This window comes from Metarhizium album (genome assembly GCF_000804445.1).
Source record: "Metarhizium album ARSEF 1941 chromosome Unknown scaffold_6, whole genome shotgun sequence".
Taxonomy (NCBI): domain Eukaryota; kingdom Fungi; phylum Ascomycota; class Sordariomycetes; order Hypocreales; family Clavicipitaceae; genus Metarhizium; species Metarhizium album.
In genome coordinates this window covers 855,962-880,194 of record NW_024467580.1, presented here as the reverse complement: position 1 = coordinate 880,194, position 24,233 = coordinate 855,962, and the positions used below count along the sequence as shown (strand labels likewise).

General features: G+C 53.3%; 7 protein-coding genes across 7 annotated transcripts; 3 read left to right on the top strand and 4 right to left on the bottom strand.

Annotated features, from left to right (window-relative positions):
- Positions 1–937: 937 nt before the first annotated feature.
- MAM_03366 (Ran binding protein-like, CRA domain protein) lies at positions 938–2,403 on the top strand (the record flags this gene model as incomplete). The annotated part of the gene is made up of 3 exons (XM_040822165.1): positions 938–1,091; positions 1,166–1,299; positions 1,378–2,403. The coding sequence occupies 3 exons, from the start codon at positions 938–940 to the stop codon at positions 2,401–2,403; spliced, it is 1,314 nt and encodes a 437-aa protein (XP_040679970.1).
- A 1,057-nt stretch (positions 2,404–3,460) lies between these two features.
- On the bottom strand, positions 3,461–5,610 carry MAM_03365 (uncharacterized protein; the record flags this gene model as incomplete). The annotated part of the gene is made up of 4 exons (XM_040822164.1): positions 3,461–3,949; positions 4,011–4,839; positions 5,268–5,485; positions 5,533–5,610. The coding sequence occupies 4 exons, from the start codon at positions 5,608–5,610 to the stop codon at positions 3,461–3,463; spliced, it is 1,614 nt and encodes a 537-aa protein (XP_040679969.1).
- Positions 5,611–7,824: 2,214 nt separating this feature from the next.
- On the top strand, positions 7,825–9,963 carry MAM_03364 (amidase; the record flags this gene model as incomplete). The annotated part of the gene is made up of 5 exons (XM_040822163.1): positions 7,825–7,949; positions 8,026–8,119; positions 8,236–8,731; positions 8,805–8,821; positions 8,896–9,963. The coding sequence occupies 5 exons, from the start codon at positions 7,825–7,827 to the stop codon at positions 9,961–9,963; spliced, it is 1,800 nt and encodes a 599-aa protein (XP_040679968.1).
- A 702-nt stretch (positions 9,964–10,665) lies between these two features.
- On the bottom strand, positions 10,666–11,911 carry MAM_03363 (beta-flanking protein; the record flags this gene model as incomplete). The annotated part of the gene is made up of 4 exons (XM_040822162.1): positions 10,666–10,824; positions 10,956–11,131; positions 11,222–11,434; positions 11,842–11,911. The coding sequence occupies 4 exons, from the start codon at positions 11,909–11,911 to the stop codon at positions 10,666–10,668; spliced, it is 618 nt and encodes a 205-aa protein (XP_040679967.1).
- A 125-nt stretch (positions 11,912–12,036) lies between these two features.
- Positions 12,037–13,491, bottom strand: MAM_03362 (transposase; the record flags this gene model as incomplete). Its single annotated transcript, XM_040822161.1, has 1 exon — positions 12,037–13,491. One exon carries the CDS (start codon positions 13,489–13,491, stop codon positions 12,037–12,039), a length of 1,455 nt encoding a protein of 484 aa, XP_040679966.1.
- A 1,360-nt stretch (positions 13,492–14,851) lies between these two features.
- Positions 14,852–16,655, bottom strand: MAM_03361 (Cutinase protein palindrome-binding protein; the record flags this gene model as incomplete). Its single annotated transcript, XM_040822160.1, has 4 exons — positions 14,852–14,916; positions 14,977–15,078; positions 15,192–16,461; positions 16,560–16,655. The coding sequence occupies 4 exons, from the start codon at positions 16,653–16,655 to the stop codon at positions 14,852–14,854; spliced, it is 1,533 nt and encodes a 510-aa protein (XP_040679965.1).
- Positions 16,656–20,152: 3,497 nt separating this feature from the next.
- On the top strand, positions 20,153–24,169 carry MAM_03360 (DNA repaire protein UVS6; the record flags this gene model as incomplete). Its single annotated transcript, XM_040822159.1, has 2 exons — positions 20,153–20,359; positions 20,450–24,169. 2 exons carry the CDS (start codon positions 20,153–20,155, stop codon positions 24,167–24,169), a joined length of 3,927 nt encoding a protein of 1,308 aa, XP_040679964.1.
- Positions 24,170–24,233: the final 64 nt, after the last annotated feature.

The window sequence follows — 24,233 nt, the reverse complement described above, 5'->3', positions numbered from 1 at the left end:
GGGTGGACGAGGCCGACCGGCGGCACTTTAGATTCTTGACATTTGCGAGCTTGGTGATTGCGCTGCATCAGCGGGTTGAAGGGGGCAGTCTGGGGACAACGGTGGCCAAAGTGTCGAATGGCATGTGATGCAGTTTGGCAGAGTCGTCGAGAAGTTGAGCGGAGTGAATCAGACATGTCACATCTGGACCGGAGTGCGGGAAGCTGAGAGCTTTCCGAGACACGGCGTCGCGACGTCAGCTGGTGCAGCCGTGCAGCGGGGCTGTGCAGCTGGCACATGCATCAAGGTTCCTCATTCTATGTACTTGGGTACTCGGTACTTGCTTATATTCTTCTTGCCAGACTCACAAAGCACTCAGGTACTTGGGTACCTGGGTACTTACTTAAGCAGTCTGTTGCGGTCGGGCCATGCCCCTCATTAGTGAACTCAAATACGAATACAGAGTAATACAGTGCTACTAAATAGGCACCTGAATAAGTCTTCCTTACCCACCCAGTTTTTTTTCTCTTATACTCTCGTGAATTATACCATTTCGAAAAACTCCTTTGCACTTCCCTACTCGTGTCGTCGAGCTGCGGGTCATCCATATCCATGGCTACATGTCTGCCGCGCAGTCCAACGCGAATGCCCTCCGCCCACCGCCCGCCTTGCAACTTCCATCGAGAACCTTATCGATAAGACCTTGCCGCACCCGTCCAAGCTGGCGTGACCGTTACCAACGCACCCCCCAACAAGCTACAACCTGCCTGCTTCATCCTCATAGATCCATCGACATATCACCCAAGAGAAAGCTTCCTCTGCTTGCGTAACGAGCAGCTAACCCCTCGCTCCCCGGCAAGACCGTTGCCGACACTGCATCTCATCCGGCGTCGATCCCACCACCTTTGCTTTCCGTCCGTCGCTTGCACTTGGCATCGAGCTTCCAGGCCGCGCAGCCATGGCTGGAACCGAGGACGACATGCCTTCGTCGCCCTTCGGGCCGCTGTTAGCAGAGCTAGCTCGCATGCGCAAGTCTAATCTCAACGCAGCTATAAACGATGTCGACTCGATAATTGATTTGCTCACGACAGCACGGGAGCAAGTGGCTGGTGGTACGAAACTTGAACCCTCGGGTCCAGTCGCCCGGGATCTCATGGTGCACAGAGACAACTAACACTGCCGAAAGATGACGATGCCCACAAGATTAGCATGGCCATGACAACCTTGCAAAACCCAGTCAAGGCTCGCTTTGAAGCCATAACGGATGACTTGAAAGATGTGACCAAGGCGCAGAGGGGCTTCGGCAAGGCCCTGGACAGGGTGAGTTTCTCTTAGAGGCCTTGCCACCAGAATTCGGTGCCTATGTCTTTATGAAATTGAGGCTGATTAATGTTTCAGGCCCTTCCCCATCGAGAGCTTCCCATGGAAACAGATGCCATGGCTGACCATCCCGAACTTATTAACCGGGCCATAGCCATGCATCTTCTACGAGAGGGCCAGTTCTCCGTAGCATCAACCTTTCTCCAAGAGGAGCAAGAACGCCGCGAACAAGACTACGCCTCCGCTTCATCCCGCGGCAAGAGATCGAGAATCGACGAGGACGGCGATGATGAGATGAAAAGAGACGATGACGACGACGAGGACATGCAAGGACTGCACTCGGAAGATTTGCAGGATAAATTCTCCGAGATGTATCGTATCCTCGCACAGCTCAAGGAGCGAAACCTCGTCCCAGCCATAGAATGGGCGCGCATCAACAACCCCAAACTAGAAACAAAGGGCAGCAACCTCGAATTCGAACTTAGCAAGCTACAATTCGTATGGCTCTTCAAAGGCCCTTCTGTCAACAGCCTCCCCGACGACGCATACAATGGCCAAATGGGAGCGCTTGCCTACGCCCGCCAGCACTTTGGCCGTTTTCAATCCCGTCACATCAAGGAGATTCAACAGCTCTGCTGCGCCATGGTGTACGCGCCCAACCTCGAAGAATCTCCGTACCGTCAAATTTTCGAGATCGACTCCGCCTTCGAAGACGTCGCCACCTCCTTCACGCGCGAATTCTGCTCGCTGCTGGGACTTTCCGCCGAATCACCGCTCTACATGGCCGTCACGGCTGGATCCATCGCCCTGCCCCGTCTCATCAAATACACAACCTATATGAAGGAAAAGAAGACGGAGTGGACGACCGAAAACGAGCTCGCCTTCGAAACACCCCTTCCGCCATCCATGATCTATCACCCCATCTTCGTCTGTCCCGTGAGTAAGGAGCAGACCACCGAGCAGAATCCGCCAATGATGCTCCCTTGCGGCCACGTCATCTGCAAAGAGAGCTTACAGAACATCGCGGCCAAGGGGTCACGCTACAAGTGTCCATATTGTCCCACAGAGGGACACCTACGTGACGCTATCAAGATTACGTTGTAGTCATGGTCTTGTTTCTTATTTCTTTTTTTTTTCTCTGTTTTTTTAATGGCCGCAAGCAGGAGGCATCTCATTCACTGGGCGTTTCGAAATGGGCGGTAGCGACGTACGCTTCTTGTGTCTTTAATCACGAGCTGGATCATGTTGACTGTCAGACCTGTTTCGTATCGTCTTGGTTGGCACCATGTGGTTTATTTCTCTTTCCTTCCACCGGATTTGCGCCACCTAATCGCAGCGTTACAAGCTCGTTTCGACCACTCTTCAGAACACAAGAAATGACAACTAGATACAGCGTATTTCACAGCCTGACACCACATTTCGTCTTCGTTAAAGAATGTGATATGATGTGATGTAAATTTACTGTGACTCCTTATATTCGAGATGATCCAGTCGAGGCTGCAAATGAGAGTTTCAAGGAAATCGTCCATCAAATCAACGTCCAAGTCCCTATCCCGCCCAGATTTCAATCGATCCTATCCAACACATCTAGTAAGATAGCTAAAAATACTCGAGTATCAGCCCTCCAGATCGGAACCCAATATAGGGTTTTATCGTTGACTGGACCTGGCTGGGCCTCCAAAAAAAAAAAAAAAACTGATACTGTGAAAAAATTGCTCTACGAATTCTCAGTATGTGGTATCCTGTAACTCCCCGCTGCTAAATCGTGCAAGGGGCAATTCTGTCTGCCTCCCCACAGACCGACGCCGTTACTCAAGAGATCAAGGAAATACAAAATAAAAGGAAATATAAAAGCAAATATCCTCGAGTGGTTTCCATCGAAAGGATGTGTACGATCGCCTGACGCTCCATGAAATGCGCGACGTAAAGCCCCTGGGTCGCTGCCATCGCGAAGCCAGCCCCACGATATACTAGCTTCAGGACAGGGAATCTCTTCTTCTTTCAAGGCGCTCGTGACTCGTATCTTTACACAGACCCGCTAATTTACTTTCCAATGATATCCAATTTTTTCTTGTTTCTTTCTTTCGATCATTTTTTTCGAAAATCCTGTCGGTTTTGCTTCTGGCAGCGTCTGATGCCTTTTTTTTGTGTGGCCACCTATTCAGTCAATGGTCATGCGACTTGCCACCTGTGGCTTAACATCGTGGAGGCTGATTGAAGTTGCATCAGGCTTTTCTTCAACCTTTCGCGCGGCCAACAGGTGAGCCTTGAGTCCTTTGTTGAAATTGCTCATGCATATGATGGCGTTCGTAATGGTGAGGATGATCAACAAGATGGTGATGACGGCAAAAGCTGTAAGCGATTTGCGGACGGCAAAGTAGGACTCCTTATGACTGGGTTGGTAGATGCGAACAAGCTTAAAGGCAAAGTAGGATGATCCACCCAGAAACAGAATCATGACGCAAATCATGCCGGGCTTGTTCTCTCTGCGGGTACAATAGGCTGCGGCAAGGAGAATCACGATAGTTACTGGAATGGTCGCAATTGTCAAAGCAAACTCGGGGTCGGATTTCTGTGCAACAACGACGACGAACTGAATGATGAAACCCAGGAAGAAGAAGAAATCGAACTTGAGAAGCGCAATATAAATCTAAGGGGTCACTGTCAGCTATCGAATATATAGCAATTGCAGTCCTTCAAACGGGACGTACTTGATAATGAAGAAAACGCTTCTTCATGCGATAATCAGCACCGATGTTCTTCAAAATGTCCCACGCGAATTCTTGATACAGCTTCCAGCAGATGAAACTCATGCAAACAGTTGCAAGGCCAATGACGGAAGGAATCGCAATGAGAAATGCATGGACTTGGGCGAAGAGTTCTGTGGAGGTGACGCCAACCTCCAGCGCTGCGTTTTGACCCAAAACTCTGATGGCCATATCAATTTGGTCTACTTGAAGGGCAGTGTAGACCAGAAGGGCCAGGTTGGCGATGCAAACACCAATGACCTGAATCGTGTTCTTCATGCGAAGAGCATCCCAAACGATGACGAGTTCGTATAAGAAGCCAAAGATGAAGAGGGTCAGGAAGGTCGGAATGGTCTTGTATTGAGACTGAACTTTGTCGACCTTGACATTTGGTCCCAAACTCGTCTGGAACTTGGCAAACACGTAGGATTCGAAAGCAAGGCAAATAATGGCTTGCAGTGTGGTGACGCCCATGAATGCCGCGCACCATTTCGACTTGACGAAATCCCAGCCATCGCGACTGATACTCGTGGCTGGAGCAGAGGACGCAAACCCCTGTCGACCGGCGTATCCCTGATCGTAGTTGTTCAGGTTTGCATTCTCGGCGTATGTTGGCTGAGTGTATGTAGGCTGGGTATATTCCGCCTGGGGGTAGGCAGGCTGGGGATAGGCTTGACCGTAGTCTCGAGCGTAGTCGCTGCCTCGGCCTCCGTACGACGACGACTGGTTATATTGCTGGTTGTGTTGAGTAAAGTCCGGGTCGGCACCCAGCAAAGACTTGCGAGACTCAAGTCTAGCCACGGTGGGCAATTTGTAGACTCCGACCGGGAGTCAGGCGGCTCTATCGGGTGAAAAGTGAAGAGGCGAAGACCTCTGTCGAGGAAGTCGGTGGGAACTCGCTTCCGTCGCTGATGAGGCGGAATGATGGATGCGTTGTTGAGCCAATCTGAATGGGGAATCGACGAGCAAGTACCGTAGAAAAAAAGACTGTGCTACTTGGAGTGAGACGTCGCCGGGATGGAGAGGGCGGCGAGGGCGTGACGAAAATAGAGATGAGCTTGAAATTTACGCGAGAGGACGAGGAGATGAGTAGCGGGCCGTGGGTCGATGTTTTTAACGAAAGACTGTGGTTCTTAGGATGGAAGCAAAGGAGGAGTAGGATGTTGGAGGTAAGGAGGTTCGCGTGAGGTTTTTTGGAGGTTGCGGCACGGAGTAACTAACACAGGGCAAGGGCAGGGCAAGTGTGCAGCGAACGGGCAGCGGGCAGGGTTGAAGGACGTGCAGGTGGGCTGTGTTATCCAGTCTCCTAAAGGAGGGGGAGACTTTGGTGTTCCAGGCGAGGTAGGCTGTGGTGGTGGCGCTGACGGATGGCAGCAAAGGTGTGGCGTCTTGGGCCGGTTCAATTGTCCCACGGCGTCGGCGGCCTTTCCCGCGCAGGACTACGTACTTCTATGCGGAGTATCTACTGTACTCAAGTACTCCGTACTTCAGCAAGTAGTACTGGGTACCCTGGACTGCCTGTGGTTCGAACAACTCGCGCGTGCGCTGTGGCAATTGGCGGCATTTCCCTTGATCCTCACAGCGGTCCTCGAAAGGCATGAAATACACTGGACTCGCAAGTCTCTGTCGTGTTCGCTGAAACTGTAGGCACGCACCGGATCCACGTGCTGAGTCCTGAGTCCTGTCGGGACTCTTGACTCTTGACTGATGGTCGTGCCACTAGCACGCTACGCTACCTGGCCCTTGCCTGACTGGAAGTTGGAGCCACGGAGACTCCGTACTCCGGACCCGGTACGTACGAGTAGCTGCCGAGTCCGTACTGCAGGTAGGTACTCCGTACCGGGGTGCACAGTGTCAGACAAGCCAATGCCAGACGTGAGGCGCAACTCGGCCAGCACCCCCACGATAATAAACCCTGCCCACACCTTTTTACAACTTGGACTCCTTTGTCGTTCGTCGTCATCTACAGCACACAATGACTGTACTGCAGTGCACCATGACATTTCATTTCAGTCTACGGAGTATTTCCCTACTGGTTTGTACAGGCAACAGAGAGACAAACGTCGTTGGTGTCGCGTCGGACAAGCCCACAAGGACGACGCGCCAAGATGCATATTCGCGCATCCAACACAAAACCCACACCACAATCTTCTGTCGGGCTGACACGTCGAAAACTACTACCACTACTAGTACTACTCATGGGCCTGGCTGCCTGCCACTCCGAGTGCTGCCAATTCGTTCCTGCACGGGGTTGATGTGGACGGGTGACTCAGAACGGTGGCTCCTCAAGATGCGTCTGTCCCCGTCCAGTGGCCCGCTTGTGGATCATCGCCAACCTGCTGGTGTGACGGGGGAGAGAGGCTGGCCAGCAGACAGACCAGCCAAGTCTCGTACATCGGACGCATTAGCTACATGGCGTAATCCCGCCGTCCCATCAGTTAAGTATCCCTGCGCTTGGCGCGGAGAACAAACATCTGAAACGACAGTTGAACCAGAACGGACTCCCCCCTTCTGTTCCGTATGCAGTCTAGGTCACCATGTGCTCTCTGCTGCTGGCCCTGGGCCCTGGCAAAAGCTGGAGTTGACAATGCATCAGCAAAAGACAGAGAGGTGCAGGGGGCGGCGGCACGGGGCCCAAGACTTGGTTGCCTCGAAAAAACACGCAGTAGCAATGGCAGCGGCAGCGAGGGCGGTACGACACAGTGGACAAACATCTTGTTTCCGGGGTAATCAGCATCGTTCTATTGCACTGAAACCCTGCAGCTGCAGCGTAAATGCTACTCGCAGGCGCATTGAACAACTGTGTGTTGGTTCATCGAGTATATAAGTCATTCATTAGTCGACACACATCGGTCCGGGAGTTATCACAAGTCGCAGAGGCAATCAAGCGACCGACAGTAATCATGCTTTTCGACTCCTTTTTGGCGGAATGAACCGTCTGGCACTCTACGGGCCCGTCGGTGACAAAGACGTCGCCAGGCTACCAGGTCGTTATTGCCGTCTGCCGATTGTCTCTTGCATGGCCGGCCGGGATGGATGTGTGTACGTCGTCAGTATCGGTATCGGTCCCATCCAGGTTTCTCTGCCACGCAAAACGCCAGTTCAAGAATTGCGTCCTGGTAATTGCAGGAGACTGCAGAAAGCAATCCCGCCGACAGTTTCGCTTTCTCTGAAGAGCGAGCTGACCAATCTCGAGCAAAGAGCAAATTGTCTTCCCGACAGCAGTTGCCTCAGACTGCCACGGCCATGGCGTTCCAGCTCGGAGATCGGAGCCAACCCGGGCAGGATCCCAGCTTAAAATGATGCAGGCATTACAGACCTTACATATCCTCGCCTTGTCCTCCGGGCTTCCATACACATGGTGCTCTTCTTGGTCGTTGACCAGGTGCCCCGTATCCCGCTTCATCCACTTTTGGGCTCGGTTTGCCAAACTATCCGCCTCGCGAGCTAAAAATGGTCGGCGCCATGACCTTGGCGCCACCTCCGAAGGCGATGGGAACTGTTATTTGTCCCGTATCTCCCCTACCCAGGAATCCGTTGTTACATGTGCCTCTCGACACTGTTGAGTTGGTGTTTCTCGTTGCTCTCCGTCAGCCCAGCGCCACCCTCGGTCAGGAACAAACGACAAGATCGTTGCGCGGCCAATCTGTCCAGCTTTCGGAGCGAGCCAGGCTTTCGGACCAGTGACTGCGACGACGCCCTTGATACTGTCGAGCTTCTCGCCAGAGGCCCGACTGACCTCCACGGCATAGACCCTTGGCGATCGTACGCAGCAACAATGGCATCATCCAACGTCTTTGTCAACTATCCGAAGCCTGTGGAAGGCCCAGAAACTGACTACGCGCCACCCCCGGCGAAGAATCCCGTTTTGCGCGGGTACTCGCTCGTCGCTGCCAGCGCTCTGTGCGTATTGACAAGTATACCCCGGGTACGATATATGCTGACTCGGACCCAATCCCTCAACGTAAAGAGTGTCAAGATTCGGACTTCTCCAGCGATACTTTTGGCAAAATGCGGGGTTCGGGCAGGTCAAGAACCTTGCAGTCCTGGATGACGTTCCGCAAACCTATGATGTGAGTCGACAGTCCCTCGGCATCCCACGGGATGCAACCTTGGTTCTTTTCTTTACAAGCCAGGTTCCCCGTCTGACAGTAACTGGTATTGATGGTTTGAACTTTGGACTACACAGCCCTGCGTGATCCCGTGGGGCGACACTGGTCCAGTAATTGAATTTGAGTCTGCACTGCTGGATGCTAAGCATGTCAGTCCCGAAGCCAAGTACTACTCCATCAAGGACTATCATGAACTCTACAAGTCGGGCAAAGCCACTCCTCTCGACGTCGCAAAGGCTCTTCTACCCCTGACCAAACCTGGAGAGGGCGAGAAGGGCAAGTACGAAGACGCGTGGGCGGACAATCATGGCAACGACGAGATGGTATTCGAGGCTGCCCAGGCGTCGACAGATCGATGGGCTGCCGGCAAGCCGCTGGGTATTCTGGACGGCGTGCCAATCGGCGTCAAGGACGATGTGAATGTCAAGGGCTATGTCAACCATAATGGTATGAAATATTGTGCCAATTCGCCCTTCTTTCAGAGACAGGGGGAGTCTGCTTGGTGTGTCCAGGTGCTTCAGGATGCTGGAGCTGTGGTTCTTGGCAAGAATCGTATGCATGAGCTTGGTTCAGGTCAGTTCCCTCGCCATCTGTTGCAGTTTTGATAGCGACGACGGAGTGGTCATGCTCACGAATCCTTTCACAGATACCTGCGGTCTAAATGTAAGCACCGGCTCACGCGGTCGTTTTACTCTCCACCCACCATATATAGCAAACTTACACCCAATGTCATCTAGCTCGCGCAAGGGTCGCCGACCAACCACCTCAATACCGAGTACTACCCCGGCGGATCTTCCTCTGGGCCGGCATCTGCCATCTGTGCAGGCGTGGTGCCCTTTTCCGTTGCCACGGACGCCGGCGGTAGTATCCGTATTCCGGCCAGCTTTAACGGCTTGTACGGCCTCAAGACATCCCACCACCGAACGGGGTACATGGGCAGCACCATGTGTATCACAGGTCCCATGGCAGCCAACGTTGCAGACTTGACCATTGCCTATCGGCTCATGTCGCAGCCAAACCCCGATGACGGCATCCAAGGTATATTTGGCCGCTCTACGCCGCCTCGACCATCCGCCCCGCGTGTCATGGGCGTGTACCGCGAGTGGCTGAAGGCGGCTGACCCTGAAGTAATGGAGCACTGCGACAAAGCGTTGGACTACTTTGCCAAGGAGCGAGGCTACGAGATTGTCGACATTTCGCTTCCTCACCTTGCCGAGGCCCAGCTCGCCCACGGCATGATCTGCATCACCGAAATGGCCGAGGCTGCCCGTCGAAGAACTGTTGATCCGGCAGACTGGCTCTCGCTGGTGGGCTCTGCAAACCGGCTACTCATGACTGTTGGCCAGCAGACGCCCGCGGCCGACTTCCTCAAGTTCAACACGCTGCGTACGGTTCTGATGCGCCACGTCGCGTTCCTATTTCAAGAATACCCGGGTCTGCTCATAATGTCGCCAACCACGCCTCTCAACGGCTGGCCCAAGCACCCCGGCGACGAGGCGCAGGGAATGAATGACGCGAACACGACGTTTAGGAACATGATGTACATCTTCCTGGCCAACATGACGGGCACGCCGTCCATTTCAGTGCCCGTGGGGTATGCTGCGCCGAAACAGGGGCAAGGCAAGGTCCCCGTCGGGCTGATGGCTACGGGTGAATGGGGAAGTGAAGAGCAGCTGCTGGCATTTGCGGGTGAGGCAGAGGAGTATCTGCACCAGGTTTACGAGGAAGGCAGAAGAAGGCCCGGCTCGTGGCTGGACGTGATGGCATTGGCGGTACGTCAGGCCGACAAGGACAAGGTTGATTGATGCGGACGGGAGCGGGAGCGGGAACGGGACACCTCGCCGAGGCATCAGGACACGCGCGTGTATCATCAGACCAGACTGGGTGTAGTCGAACACTCTTTAGCTCTTCGTTTGTATCGGCGTGCGGCCTGCAGCAAGATGAGGCGTCTGCGCGCTTTCAGACGACGTGCATGTGCATCTCTGCCGGCGAGCCTGTGCACCGAGCGAGCGCCGATGCCGCCCGAGAAAGTGTCGGGCCCGTCCGTCTCCATCCACGTCGCCGTGAAGCGCCCGCGCCTGATGTCGCAACGACGCCTTTCGCCAAAAGATGGGCTGCTGCTAAAGCCACGTATCCCAGGCACGCGCTCGCACAACCGCGCGTCGCGGCCCGAGGCGGCGGGGTGCTTGCTGTTGGGACCGCGCACGACCGTGTCATGGGCTTTGGCCGAGGGCGGCCTCTTGCCGGCAGCTACTATTTGTGTCGCCTCTTCTTTCTTGGCAGAACATTCGTTCCAACCCGCCGTTACTTGCTACACTGGGACATGTCACATGGTGAGCACACGCACACTACGTCGCCCCAAGTTTCCCAGCACAGGCGTAAGCAATTAGCAAGAAGAGAGAGAGAGAGAGAAAAAAGGACAGGGCTGGACGTCTGTTTTCTCGTCATCCGGTGCCGTTCGCCGTGCAACCTCCGCAGGCCACATATACCAGGCCACTTGCCCCTTTCTACTTGATGAACTTGGAGGCCAGCCCGGCCAGCCCGCCCTGCGATTCGGCCTGGCTCTTGAAGTACATCTTCATGGCCATCTCGGCGGCCTGCTGGACGGCACTCTCCTTGCTAGCTCCGTCCGCAACTTTTCCCTGCGAAGCCTTGGAGTCGAAGAGCTACAAGAGGAACGAGGACACGTTAGTTTCTTTTGAGCCAACGCAGCAGGGGACTGTACTGTAGATGCTCGTTTGTGTGCTGGTTTCCTTTTTTACATTCAACAATGCACCGCGGCTCTTCTTGGACGCACCTTGCTAGCCTCGGACATGGCCATGCCCAGGAACGCAGCCTGTCCCGTCTTTGAGCTGGCGCTGTTGTCGGACTGGTTGAATTTCTTGAGGGCCTGAATGGCGGCGGCGGTCCCGAGCGAGCTGGAGTCGCCCTTGCCGTCGTTGTCGTAGGCATGCTTGTGCTGCTTGATGGCATCTGTCGACGACGACGGTCAGTTGCGACGGCCGAGGCGGGACAGGGCAAGGACGGTTCTTGTCTATCATGGTTATTGTCATTGTCACCCACCTTGTTCGTCAATGTCCTCGCTTTGAATCTTCTGCTGCTTGTTCCCGACGGCGCTCATAATGTTGGAGAACAAATCGCTGCTGCCGGAGCTGCCGGCGTTGCTGGACGCGTGCTGCTGCGCCATCCTGAGGATGTCATTTTGGAATCCTCCGCTGCCGCTGCCGCTGCCGCTTCCGCTGCCGCTGTTGTCGTGGTTGTTGCCGCCGCCCTGATCTTGACTGCTTGTTAGCTAGCTGCTCGGCGGGGGGGGGGGCCGGTGCAACCGCTGCGGGGTAGTACAAACTGTTGGAGTGTCCTGTGGCGCGAATTCGTATTAGACCAGTGCCCAACGATAAATGACCACGTCGACGGACAAAAAATTAAAATTGGGAGTAGTTGTAGCTGTACGACGGCGCTCCACCCTCCCTCACTTGCTCGAGGAGCGGCATGTGATGGTGGGGTAGCTTCTCGTCAGAGAAAGAAAGGAGGGGGAGGAGGAGGAGGGGGCGTAACAAGTAGGCGCTGGGAATTCCGACTCCTCTGCTGCGGTAACCGAGACGGAATCCCCAGTGCCCATTGTGGTTGCTCCCCCGTGTCGTCGTCATCGTCGTCAAGGCGCAATTCACAAGCTCGCCACTCACCTTGGCCCTGCCCCTGGCCAGACAGCCGCTGCTGGAGCATGTCCTTTCCGACGTTGAGGAGCTTGTCCATGATGGATGACGACTAGATGTACGTGGTGTCGGGCGACGTGGCGGGATGGTGATGTTGTCGCTGAGATGGAGGTGAAGAGAAGAAGCAGAGGGCGAAAGCCAAAAGAAGAGGCTCGAGGCCCAAGACTAACTAATTATGTAACTGGGATTGGGAATGGAAAGGAAAAACGGGAGACGCCCAAGGTCTCTCTTCGTCTGTATAAGCTCAGTAGCTGCAATAAGAGAGCCGCGGATAAAACGACTGATATTGCGTGCAAACTCAGGCTCAAGGGATGTATCGTCTTCTAATACCTCCCCTAGCTTGTTGGCAACCTTATTTATCTGCCTGAGTGTTGTGGGCGTCTCAAAGTCGGAAGAGTTGTTGTGATATAACGGCGGCGGCGATGGTGTTGATGTGTAAATTGCAGCTCGTTGTTCAAGGGCCTCAATTACAGGCTGTGGATTGTAGGGTGAAATTCCAGTTTTTCGAAAGGCTGTGAGAATAGTAGTAGTCTTGAAAGCTTGTTTTCGTACAGCTTGAATGCAAGCAAGGAATTCAATCTTTGTAATATTCAACACGCCGTCTCGAACAATGATATCCAACGCCTTTGCATGATAATGCTTTAGTGGCTGAAATATCACAACATCAAGAGGTTGAAGGATGTGTGTAAGGTGCGAGGGCAACGCAAAGGGAATTATATCGTGCTGTTCGCAGTATTCAACGAATTCAATTGTATGGTGTGATCCGTGGCCATCTAGGATTAAAAGGCGATATCTGCCTATTGGCGTTGCAAATTCCTGAAAATGCTGTATCCAAGCAACTGCAATTTCGTCATTCGTAAAGCCGGTTGGTGAGACTGTTATTTTGGTATTAGCTTCAAGCTCCTTTATCCGATACCAGGACTCCATGTGTTTTTGCCCTGTAAGGATAAGAAAGGCAGGAATAACTTTGCCGCCAGCAGAAATGCATTCTATTGCTGTTGCAGTCTCCCTGTTTTCTGGCATTGAAAATAGATGCGCTCTTCTTCGCTTTGTAACAACTAAATGGTCCTTTCCCATTCCAATACGAAAGCCAGTCTCATCCATATTCCAGATATCTTCAGGAGGGACTCCGTACTGCTGAATAGCCTCTTTAAGCTTGTTGTAATAAGAAAGAGCTCTTGTCACATCTTCTGAAGCTTTTCGACTTGAATCAATCTTTTTTTGAAGACCTTTATGATAGTGATGCCGCTGGATAAAGCGTGTAGTCCATCGCGTTCCAACTTGCCTAGGCGGGGCAGTTGACGATGCCCTCTCTTTTAGGATGTAATTTGCAGCATCTGTAATGAATTCAGGTCGTACAGCGAAGTTGGCCTTATCAAGGCGATCGATATAGTTACATAAAGCAACTTCCTCTTCTCGTGAAAGCATTGTATTTCTTGCTGGATGGCCTTTCCTAGCAGGAACGCCGTTAGCACGTCGTTGAAGCCGGCTACGAGGCACGTTGAATTTCTTCGCCACAGAGCGAATTTTTGCACCTGGATTTTCCTCAATATACTCAAGAGCCTCGTTGACACGTAATTCGACATCGCTTTTTGCCGTTTGGACGCTAGTTGCAGCCATTTTCGCGGTTCAACGCGTCTAGGTTGAAAATTGGTCCGCCTTGGTGTCCGGCCCGCCTTGCTGTCGAGCACCACCTTTGGTGGTGAGGGCTTTTGCTAGCCGAACCACATAAAGTGGGGCGGGCACGATTAGTGGCCCCCGGTCCGTCGCCAAGTTCAAACTGTTGCCGGTCTGGCCAGGAAACCCGGATCAAATCACGTCTCGTCATGGTCGTTGTCGTGGTCATGCCGAGGAAAATGGTCCAAGGTGGCCCAAGTCTAAAACGGCAGTCACGCAGAGCTGCGGGGCGGAGCTCCACGACGCAGCTGGGCCAGGGTGTGGACACGTCTAGTGCAAAATGCAAAATGTCGCTGCCGAAGACACTCCTGCTCCGTTCAATACCGAGAGAGAGAGAGAGAGAGAGAAAGAGAGAGAGAGACCGCGGGGGGGGGCACGGATCTGTCCAGACTTTGCGCGTTCCCGTCTTGTCGACGACTCATTCACATCTAACTTCCCGAGCTGCCAATTGTCTCGGAGCCGGCCAGCCTCAGGTCAAACTTTAACCCATACCCGCTTGACATCCGTTTTTAATGTCCCGCCGGCGAAAACATGACAAGCCAGGTACGGGTTTCCCAACCCGAGTCCACAAGATCACGACCTCACAAGAAATCCGGCACGGGCCTCCCGTCTCCCACGTTACTATATGACATCTGGCCCTCGATGCTTTTGCACTTGCGTCATCATGTGCGGCTTTTTTCCTGGGTTGTTCTCCCATTTGTTTCATCATTCGTCTTGTCGTGAAACTATCCACGCTATTCCAAACTCCCTCCTCCGCTTGAAAATATAAAAATATCATTACAATAAAAATAAAATAGAAAGTAGAATATGCGTCACAACTTGGGCGCGAAATCACGTGGCTGTCTGTCACCTTGCGTTGTGGTGGTCGGTTTTTATTGGCAAGCCAAAAAAAAAAAAAAAAAGGGAAGCGAAAAAAAAAAGAAAAAAAAAAAAATAAAAAAAAAAAAAAAAAAAAAAAAAATAAAAAACCCCAAAAAAAAAAAAAAAAAAAAAAAAAAAAAAAAGAGCCCACGCCGTGTACCGTGCCTCTCGATTTTCTCGACTCCCCCAAGGTATCATCATGCCCATCATACAACGTTCGAATTGGACGGTGTGCAAAGAGAAACTGATTCCCCTAACCAGATCCAATTGCAAATACAGTTCCGAATGCTTTTCTGTACCATCATCTAGTCCAGAGCAAAAAAAGAGAAAAAGCAAATGAAGAAAGAAAAAAACAATACTCAAATGCTGGGGCCGCTTTCATATATCATCACCAACAAAGTCGTACAACATCTGGTGTCCCTGCAGTCTCGCATGTCACCCATCAGCAGCCAATGACCTCGAGCGCCGTCGCCTCATAGCAAGCGCCAGCCAGCCAGCCAGCCATCACTGGCGACAGTGCTAGCTATCCCATCATTTGGTCCGCCAGAGCTACCTTTTGTGACGCACTGTTTCGCTTCTTCTCCTTCTTGGCCCACCGCAAGCCACAGGCATTGCAGAGTGTTTTCGGTCCGTTGGGACCCTTTCGCCATTCCGGAGAGTCCAGAGTCCCTAGAGTCGGTCGGTCAGTCAGCAATCACGAAAAGAAGCCAGCAAGTCAAGTCAAGTCAACAAGACAGAAAAACGACCCGACTGATGGGCGGTTTCCGTCCGGGCAGCCATACCGCAATCCGTGCAGACGTATTCCTCTGCCGTCTTCAGCTTCTTCTTCTTCTCGCCCGCTCTGGAATCCCTGTCGATGGGAATCGCGATGCCGGCGTCACCCCTGATGAGCGTCGGGCTGCTGCCGCCCGTCGTGATGCCTCTGCTGCGTTCGCCTTCGAGATATCGCAGTCCGGTCAACATCTCAATCGTCTCCGCGTGCGTACTTCCCTCGTAGCGCGCCATCTTGTCGCCCAGAGAGTCCGAGTTCCGGGCTGCAGCGACCCCCTCGAGGTTCTCCCTCGTGAGCGCGGATCCGTCTGCTTGCATATCGCCAGCCGAGCTGGCGTGGCGGAAAAACGGGGTGGACGCTCCTGTGGTCTCGGAGGGCGTCATGTCAGACCGGCCCTCTTGACTCTGCATCCATTGACGGTTGGATTCCTCGGTTTCGGCCTCCTCTTCTCTGCGAAGCTCCGCGATACGGCGTCGCAGTCGCTCGTTCTCCATCTTGTGCTCTAAAAAGGAGTCGAGAAGCCCAGCGTTCTTGGTCGGGTATGTCCTGGACATCATAAAGACGGCCTGACAGAAGGGCGATTGGTTGTTGGGGTTGGGTGCAAATCTGGCCGCCGCGATGTGGGCATGGCCGACAGTCTCCAGGATGATGTAGGAGCCAGACTTGGCCTTGAACCTGTAGAACATTCGCAGAGGATTACCGGAGGCGATGGATTCGTTGAGGTCCGCAACGAAAACCCCCTGGTCGTCTGGGTGGATCAGATCCTTCAAGAAGACGTCTTGGATCTCGGCGGCCGTGTATCCCGAAATGCTGAGAATGCTACTGGACGCATACTTGATTCGGCCGTTGGCGTCGAGGATGTGCAGGAAGTCCTTGAGCTCCTCCACCACCTTGGCCGGCCAGTTTCTCCGCTTCGTAAAGTCCGTCAACGTGCTTGCGTTACCGCCGGCGCCGGCACCGGCACCGGCACCGGCACCATTAAGGTTCATCTGCGCAAAGGCGCGAGGCGGTAGGGGGCCGGCGCCGGGCACATTCTCGGCCGTGGTAGCTAGCGGGTCAACGGGCAGCTGAGTGACGGTGGAGGAAGAAGTTTGCGTGTCGGCATCGTTGATCATGGAGATGTCCTCGTTTGTGTTGACGGGCATTGAGCCGGGTACAGACATGACTTGTACACCGTCTCCCGAGTCAGTGTTCATGGGTACGTCACCAAACGAGTCCATGATATCCCCGTCATCGAAAAAGGACATGAGATCATGACTGGAAGGCCCGCCGGCGGGATACTGTGGTGCAAGAGAGAAGGAGGAGTTTCTGTCAGCTCTCGGTGGGCTGACAATGCAACGGAAGCTGCGGCAAAGTGTCTGGAGGCAAAAGTACCAACCTGAGAGTTTTGTGCATTGGAGAGGTCGTTCAGGTTGAATGGAGAAAAAGCATAGAAATTGCCCGCGGGCGGCGGTGGAGGCGGGCCGTGGGACATGATTTATCTGGAAGGTAGCTGCATCGGATGAGGGTTAGGGTTGTCGGTGCCGAAGTTCAGTCCCGTGACGGGAACATAGCGAGCGGTTCAACTGAGGGAACCAGTGCGCCTGATAATAGTGCTGCGGATAGCTGATTACAGCAGTTGAAATGTTGAGTGGCCGACCAAGACCAGGCGCAGGCGACGGGCTTGTCGCAGGGGATGTGGGATATCGGTACTCCGTACGGAGTAGGGCGCTGGCGGCTCCTTGATGGTGGCGCTGGTGGCCGAGGCCGCAAGACGCGAGAGCGTTTCGATGCTGGCGAAACTGGTCGCGCCGGCGAGCAATCCAACGATGCAAAACGGCCCGAGGTGCGGAAGGTTGAAGGAGCAAACGAAGTCGTTGAGCGATCTAACGGGGAGCACGAAGGGCAAGAATAAAGAGAGTACGGAGTAGTGTGGTGATGCACGATTTCTGAGCGGCAGCGTGTGCTACTCTCTATAAGAGTGCCATGGAGACCTGGACGTGTACTTGGTACCGAGTACTAGTACCGTTCCTGCAAAGGACGGGGAAGGAGTTAATTAAAACTAATAAAAAAAGGAAGGAAAGGGTACGAAGTACTTTGTCAGTACGTGTCCACTGGGCCCTCTTCCCACTGAAGTACCTCTCAGACGGAAGACTCCAGCATACTTAAGTATGGAGTAAGTGAGCAATGCATGCAAGAGGGAGGTCGCTGCAGTTTCTCCAGTGCTGAACCAAGTGGCCCTTGGAAGGTACCTGGGTACGGAATACCTCTTAGTGCTCCGTGCGGTACCGGACAAGTCGTCCAGATGCTCATGCACTCGAAGCGGACAGGCAGGCGGGCGGGCTGGCGGGCTGCGGGGATGCAGACATCTGGAGCCACAGCGCCACCCGCAAGGCTACAGGGCCGCCGAGAACTAGGCTGGGACTAGTGATCAAGGCCAACGCCAACGCCAGTGCCCATGCCGGGCGCGCTCAAGCCAACTTCCTACACATGCATGCGCCATCAAGGAGACGTGAGCAAATCACGGGCGCTATAACAAGCCAGTTCGAGTCTTGACCCTTGTCGCCGCGTCAGCCTGGGCGGAGGCGGCTAGAAGGTGTCCGCGCCCTTTTTCCTCCCCTACGGAGCAAATGCCAGTTGCCAGTTGCCGGGGACCCAGGAACCTGGGTTTGGGTTTGCCTTGCGGAGTTCTGGAGGCGTTCGCCCTTTGTCTGCCTCGCACTTGGCTCCCGCAAGCCACCACTGGCTCGGAGCAAAACGCCCGCAAAAAGCGGAGAGCTGTTGCCAACAAAGCTCACGTCGTGGGACCGTCGATCCCAGGCTCGACTCGACTCGACTCGACTCGACTGGTCGGTCAAGGCAACGCACTCGAGCTGGAATTGATAGGCAGATATGGCACAGTCGACATTCCTGGCGAGTTGGCCGACCAGTCAGAAGCTACGCCTTGTTCTTCTTCATTGGCCCGAGTCGTCAGGCTGACCGGGCAAGCAACCTGAATTCTTTTTTGCTCCCCCCCCCCTTCCATATCCCCCAATAAATAAATAAACAAAAAAAATAAAATAAGAAAAAATAAAAGCGAGAGAGAGCAAGAAAAGGAACAGCAGAGTCCCCAGCAACAAAGTGAGTGCATGATAGGCAGGGCCGAACTAGAGCTGGGACGGGCCAAATTCTGACCAGGTTCTCCCTCCGGCAAACGACCACATGTGCACGCACCCACACTCCAAAAAAGAACCCGACATGGTGGTGCCCTCCCTGGTGTCTCGTCTTGGTCGCTACCTCATCCAGTTGTTCTCGACGAATGGAGCTATATTACTCCGCGCGGTGCTCCTGGTGTGGGTGACTGTCAACTCATGTCACGTTGGAGGATCATTCGAGGCGAAATGAGGGCGAGAGGACTGGTAGCCTGCCAACCTGCCACTCGAGGAATCGAGCGGAGTCGCGGAGGCTTGAGAATCATGCTGTACGGAGTTGTAGTGCTACAGCGCAAAGGAAGAATGCGGCAACATGTGGATTGGAAACCTGGCAACGAGGGACCGCGTACCCAGGGAGTACTCACTACGGAGAACGGAGTGGTAGTACGGGGTAACGTTAATTGTGTGCTCTCGTCTCGGAACTGATAAGAGACCGCAGGTAGCATTTGCGATGGAACATGGGGAAAGGCAAAAAGTCCATGTTTCTAAGTTGGGAAAAAAAAAGGGAGGAGCGGAGTCACTTTCGCTCACTCACTCGCTCACCCACTCACTCACTCACTCACTGACTTACGACAGACTCCGTCGCAGTCGCATCCTCATGTTGACTTGGACGACTCGTCAAACACCAGGCGCTCCACCAACCAATGTCGACATCTTGCGAGAGTATTTCCCCCCTCACCGGCGCATGGGACACCTGCGCCGCATTCGCACCAAATCAAATCCCTCCTCTCTCGCCTCCCGACACGCTTGGATTCTACTCGGTACGGAGAGAGGGCCAGTTGACAGGTTGACTTGTCATCGGTCAGATTATATTTGTCGTCTTGAATAAAAAGCAAAGTTGTCATCTTTCATCTTGTCCCTTTGCCCCTCCTCAACAGGGGTCGAGGTTTCAGGGACCACCCGAGTGAGTACTCCGTACGCACGACCTGCGTCCGCGTAAGTACTTAATGGAGGAAGGCTGGTCCAACACTGCCAGCCTCGCAAAGTACCAAGTTTGTGCCTCGAGCTCGAGGGCACCATCATCAGGGACGTGCCTCGCCGCTTGGTTGCCACTAGGTCCGAGCTGACGAGTGACAGCGACCTCCGCTTCAGCAGGGATCCAAGGGCCCCAACCTGAACTGGCCACATCCACGTTAACTCTCCGATTTGATCGGTCCTGTGGCGTCAATATATTCATACCTTGCTAGCTAGATATTATTAACTACGCCGGACGCGGGAGTACTGCTCCGTAATCACTACTCCGTACTAGGTACTTAATATCCGGATTTTATCGTGGAAATGAAGACCGCTTGCATTCCGCACCAATAGGAAATGCTCCCGCCATCTACTTGGCCGCGTTGCTACGGCGTGCGTGCACGTCTGACGAGTAGTTTATCTGTACGTGTACGCAATACTTGTGAGAGGATTCCATTTCTGGCCGCATTCGCATTGCAAGTTACTGACCTTTTTCCAAACACTTCACCTTTTACGCCCAATTTTCGGCGCTCCGTGGCGGGGACTTTGATCTGTGGCGCAGCAGACGGACGTGGTAGTAGCGTGGCGCATGCACGTGAAGACGCTCCAGCTCAACACCCGAACGCGTGACCCGCTACCTGGCGCGTCTCTCAACGTGCATCGGCACATTTTCATACAACTCCGCCAGCAAAATGCACAGGTCCAAGCCGGCCCAGGCGACCGAGAACTGCTCACAGGTTGATCGACAACACGCTTGAAAAGCCAACAACTTCTGATGACACCCAAATGTGAATCAGAAACCTAATTTCCACTGTGGCCCTGGAATCAATGCATCACATCGCCCAACATGTCGAGAATCGATAAGCTCTCCATTTCTGGGGTCCGGTCTTTTAGTCCCTCTGTCAGAGAGGCTATACAATTCAATACGCCCTTGACCTTGATTGTCGGATACAATGGATCTGGAAAGACCACCATCATCGAGTGTCTAAAGTATGCCACTACTGGGGAGCTGCCGCCAAACAGCAAAGGTGGTGCGTTTATTCACGACCCCAAGGTAAGATGTCTGCTCCTCAGTTGTGTCGTACCCTCTTGTCATGATCACACTTCGGTTTCGATTCCAGGCTCTTGCGCTAATATTATCCAGCTCTGTGGAGAGAAAGAAGTCATGGCTCAGGTCAAGTTACAATTTCGCTCCATCAACGACCGCCAGCATGTCGCCACCCGCAGCCTACAGTTGACGGTCAAGAAGACGACTCGGTCTCAAAAAACCCTTGATTGTTCCCTCGTCGTAATGAACAATGGCGAGCGAACAACAACCTCGACAAGGCAAGCCCAGCTGGACGAAATGATCCCAGAGAGACTCGGCGTGTCGCCTGCTATCCTCGATGCAGTCATCTTTTGTCATCAGGATGAGTCTTTGTGGCCACTGAGTGAGCCTGCCGCCCTGAAAAAGCGATTTGATGAAATATTCGAAGCCCTCAAGTATACCAAGGCCATTGACAACTTGAAGGTCCTGCGCAAGAAGCATGTGGAGCAGTTGGGCCAGTTACAAAACGATGAAGCACACAACAGAGCCAATAAAGACCGGGGCGAAAGGGCTGAAAAGCGAATGACCGGTTTGCAGACCGAAATTGAGGACGCGCGGGAAAAGTGCGAGACTCTGTCGGCCGAGATGCAGGAGACTCAGAATAAGATTCGCCGCAAACATGAGCAGGCAAATAGTTTCCTTCAAATTGTTCAGAACCTCGGTAACAAGAAGGAACAACTGGAGTACAGGCAAGACGCCGTCAACGAGCTGAAACAGGCGTTCCACGAACTTCATGAGGACGACGCATCTCTTCAGACTGCACTCGCTCAATACGAAGAAAGCATGGAGCGATACCGAGAAGAAGCAGAGCAGAGCAAGGCCAAGTACAGCGACTTGCAACAGGAATTGTCCGACTCCCGCCAGAACTTATCCACAAGACTTGCTGAACAGGGTAAACATCAGTCGGACAAGGATAAATATGAGCGGCAAGTAAAAGCCCGCATGCAGGTGGTGCAAGAAGCCGCAGCTGCACACGGCTTCCGAGGATACGACAGTGACTTGACAGAACAGCACGTCAAGTCTTTCAATGAGAAAATCCAGAAACTTCTGGCGGAGAAGAAACGAGACCTTGAGCGTTTGCAGAAGGAAAACGCCGCAGAGCTGGATGGGGCAACTGGAGTAATTACGGAGCTGGAGGGTCGAAAAGCTGCTAGAACCCAGGACCGCGTGTCGGCGAAGCAACGTATCGGAGCCATTGAAAAGCGCACCAGTGTCCTGCAAAATGAAGCCACTCTCATTGACGTTGACGAGGGGGCCAAGGCCATCTTGGATGGCCAGCTGGAAGATATATGCGGACGTTTTACCAGGGCCCAGACCCAGATGGAACAGGCCAACTGGGACAAGCAGATTTCTGACGAAAACGACAGATTATGGCAACTCGAAACCGAGAACGAGAAGCTTGGACGAGAACTAGTCGAATGCACTCGTCTTGCTTCCGAAAGAGCACAACTTGATTATAGGAAGAAGGAAGTCGCAGACAGAAAACGGAAACTCGAGACACTAACTACTACATGGAAATCTAAGCTTGCTGCGGCAATCGGCGATGAATGGGAGCTTGACACATTGGAAGCAAAATTCCAGACAGTTGTGACCCAGCAAAACAAGGCACTCCAAGACGCTCGCCGCAGTCTGGAGCAAATCAAGCAGAAACACCAGAAATTCGAATACAGGCTCAAAAATGCCAAGGAGTCCCAAGAGTCCAAGTCCCTAGACGCGGAAACGTGCAGGAAACAAGTGGTGGCTGCTCTCCACGAGGTGCGAGACGGCGCAACCATTGATGACTATAACGAAGAGGTTGGATCGGTGGAACAACAGGTCGAAGACCTCCGTAATGAGCTGAGTCTATTTGATGCACTTGTAGACTATTACAACAAGTGCAAGCGAATGCTGCAGTCGAAGAAGCGCTGTTTGCTCTGCGAGCGACATTTCGACGATGGTCAAAGCGCTAGTCTGGACCGTCTTAGCAAAAAGATTGAGAAGAACCTCGACCCCAAGGGCAAGGTTGACGTGGAGAAGGACCTAAAGGAAACCATGACTACCCTGGATTCGCTTCGCTCAGTTCGATCTAGCTATGACACATATAAGCGACTTCTTACAGAGCTTCCGTCTATACGTGAGGAGTGCAAGGCGGTTGAGAGCGAGTGTGACGCTCTTGAACGGCAACTAGAAGAGCAGGAGTCAAGAGTTGCTGGTGAGGACGCGCGAGTGCGCGACTTGGATGACATGTCCAAGACTGTTTCAAGCATCTCCCAGCTCATGAAAGACATTCAAGACTCCGAGAGTCAGGTAGAGCGCATCATGTCACAACAGCTGTCTGGCGGCGGCGCCACTCGAAGTGTTGAAGAGATACATGAGGTGCAGGCTAGCCTTGGGGAACAAATGAGGGCATTGAAAAACCGGGTGGCCAAACTGACCACGGATAGACAACGTATGAAGGACCAACTAGGCTCTTTGGAGCTTGAAAGAAGCGAACTCAGAAACAAGATTGGACGAGCGGTTGGACAGTTGGACAAGAAAAATGATATCCAGAATCAAATACAGGCCCTCAGAGACGACATGGCCCATCAGCGGGAGACTATCCAACGCGCAGACGAGGAGCTTGACAAGGTGGAGCCCAGCATCGTAGATGCCCGATCCGCTCGTGACGAAACTCTGCGAAGAGGCCGGGCCAAGGAGCAAGTGATTATCGACGAACGGGACGCGATTGCCAACTCTGTCAGCGAAATCAAAATGCTCGATAATGACATACAGGACTACAACGACCAAGGGGGACCCTCAAACTTGGCATCTAATCAGCGGGCAATAGCAGCCTTGGAAAAGTCTATCAGCAACACTGAAAAGGACATTGCGGACCTGACTGTTCGCGCAAATAAGTTGAAGCAAGATATTGACAGCGGTGACCGCATGAAGAAAAACATAAGCGACAATCTCCACTACCGGAAACACCTGCGACAGTTGGAAGTTCTCCGGCGCGAGATTGAAGAACTCGAGGAGCGCAACGCTCACGAAGATTACGAACGGCTGCAAAGTGAAGCCCGCAGCCTTGAGAATCAGTCCAACCGCCTGCTCGCTGAACGAGGATCCGTCATGGGCACCATGAAGACCAAGGATGAAGAACTAGGCAGGCTGCTACAAGAGTGGGAGATGGACTACAAGGGGGCCAAACAAAAGTACCGCGAGTCCCATATCCGCGTCGAAACCACCAAAGCCGCCATCGAAGATCTAGCCCAGTGCGGAGCGGCCGTCGACAAGGCCGTGATGCAATTCCACTCCATGAAGATGGCAGAAATCAACCGCATCGCGGGCGAACTCTGGCAGTCCACGTACCAGGGCACCGACATTGACACGATTCTCATACGTTCCGACAACGAGTCGACCTCGGGAAAGCGCAACTACAACTACCGTCTCTGCATGGTCAAACAAGACACGGAAATGGACATGCGCGGCCGCTGCTCGGCCGGCCAAAAGGTCCTCGCGAGCATCATTATCCGCCTCGCCCTTGCAGAGTCATTCGGCGTAAACTGCGGGCTGATTGCCCTCGACGAGCCGACCACCAACCTGGACCGCGACAACATCAAGAGCCTGGCCGAGTCTCTTCACATGATTATCAAGACGAGGCAGGCGCAGAGTAACTTTCAGCTTATTGTTATTACGCACGACGAGGAGTTTCTAAGACACATGCGGTGCAGTGATTTCTGTGACAGCTTCTTCCGTGTCAAGCGAGACGCAACTCAGAATAGCGTCATTGTCAGGGAGAGCATCACAAAGATATTTTGACGGCCGACGACGGCGTCGAGGGACCCCGCGTGCTGGGTTCATATAAATGTACATGTACTGCATG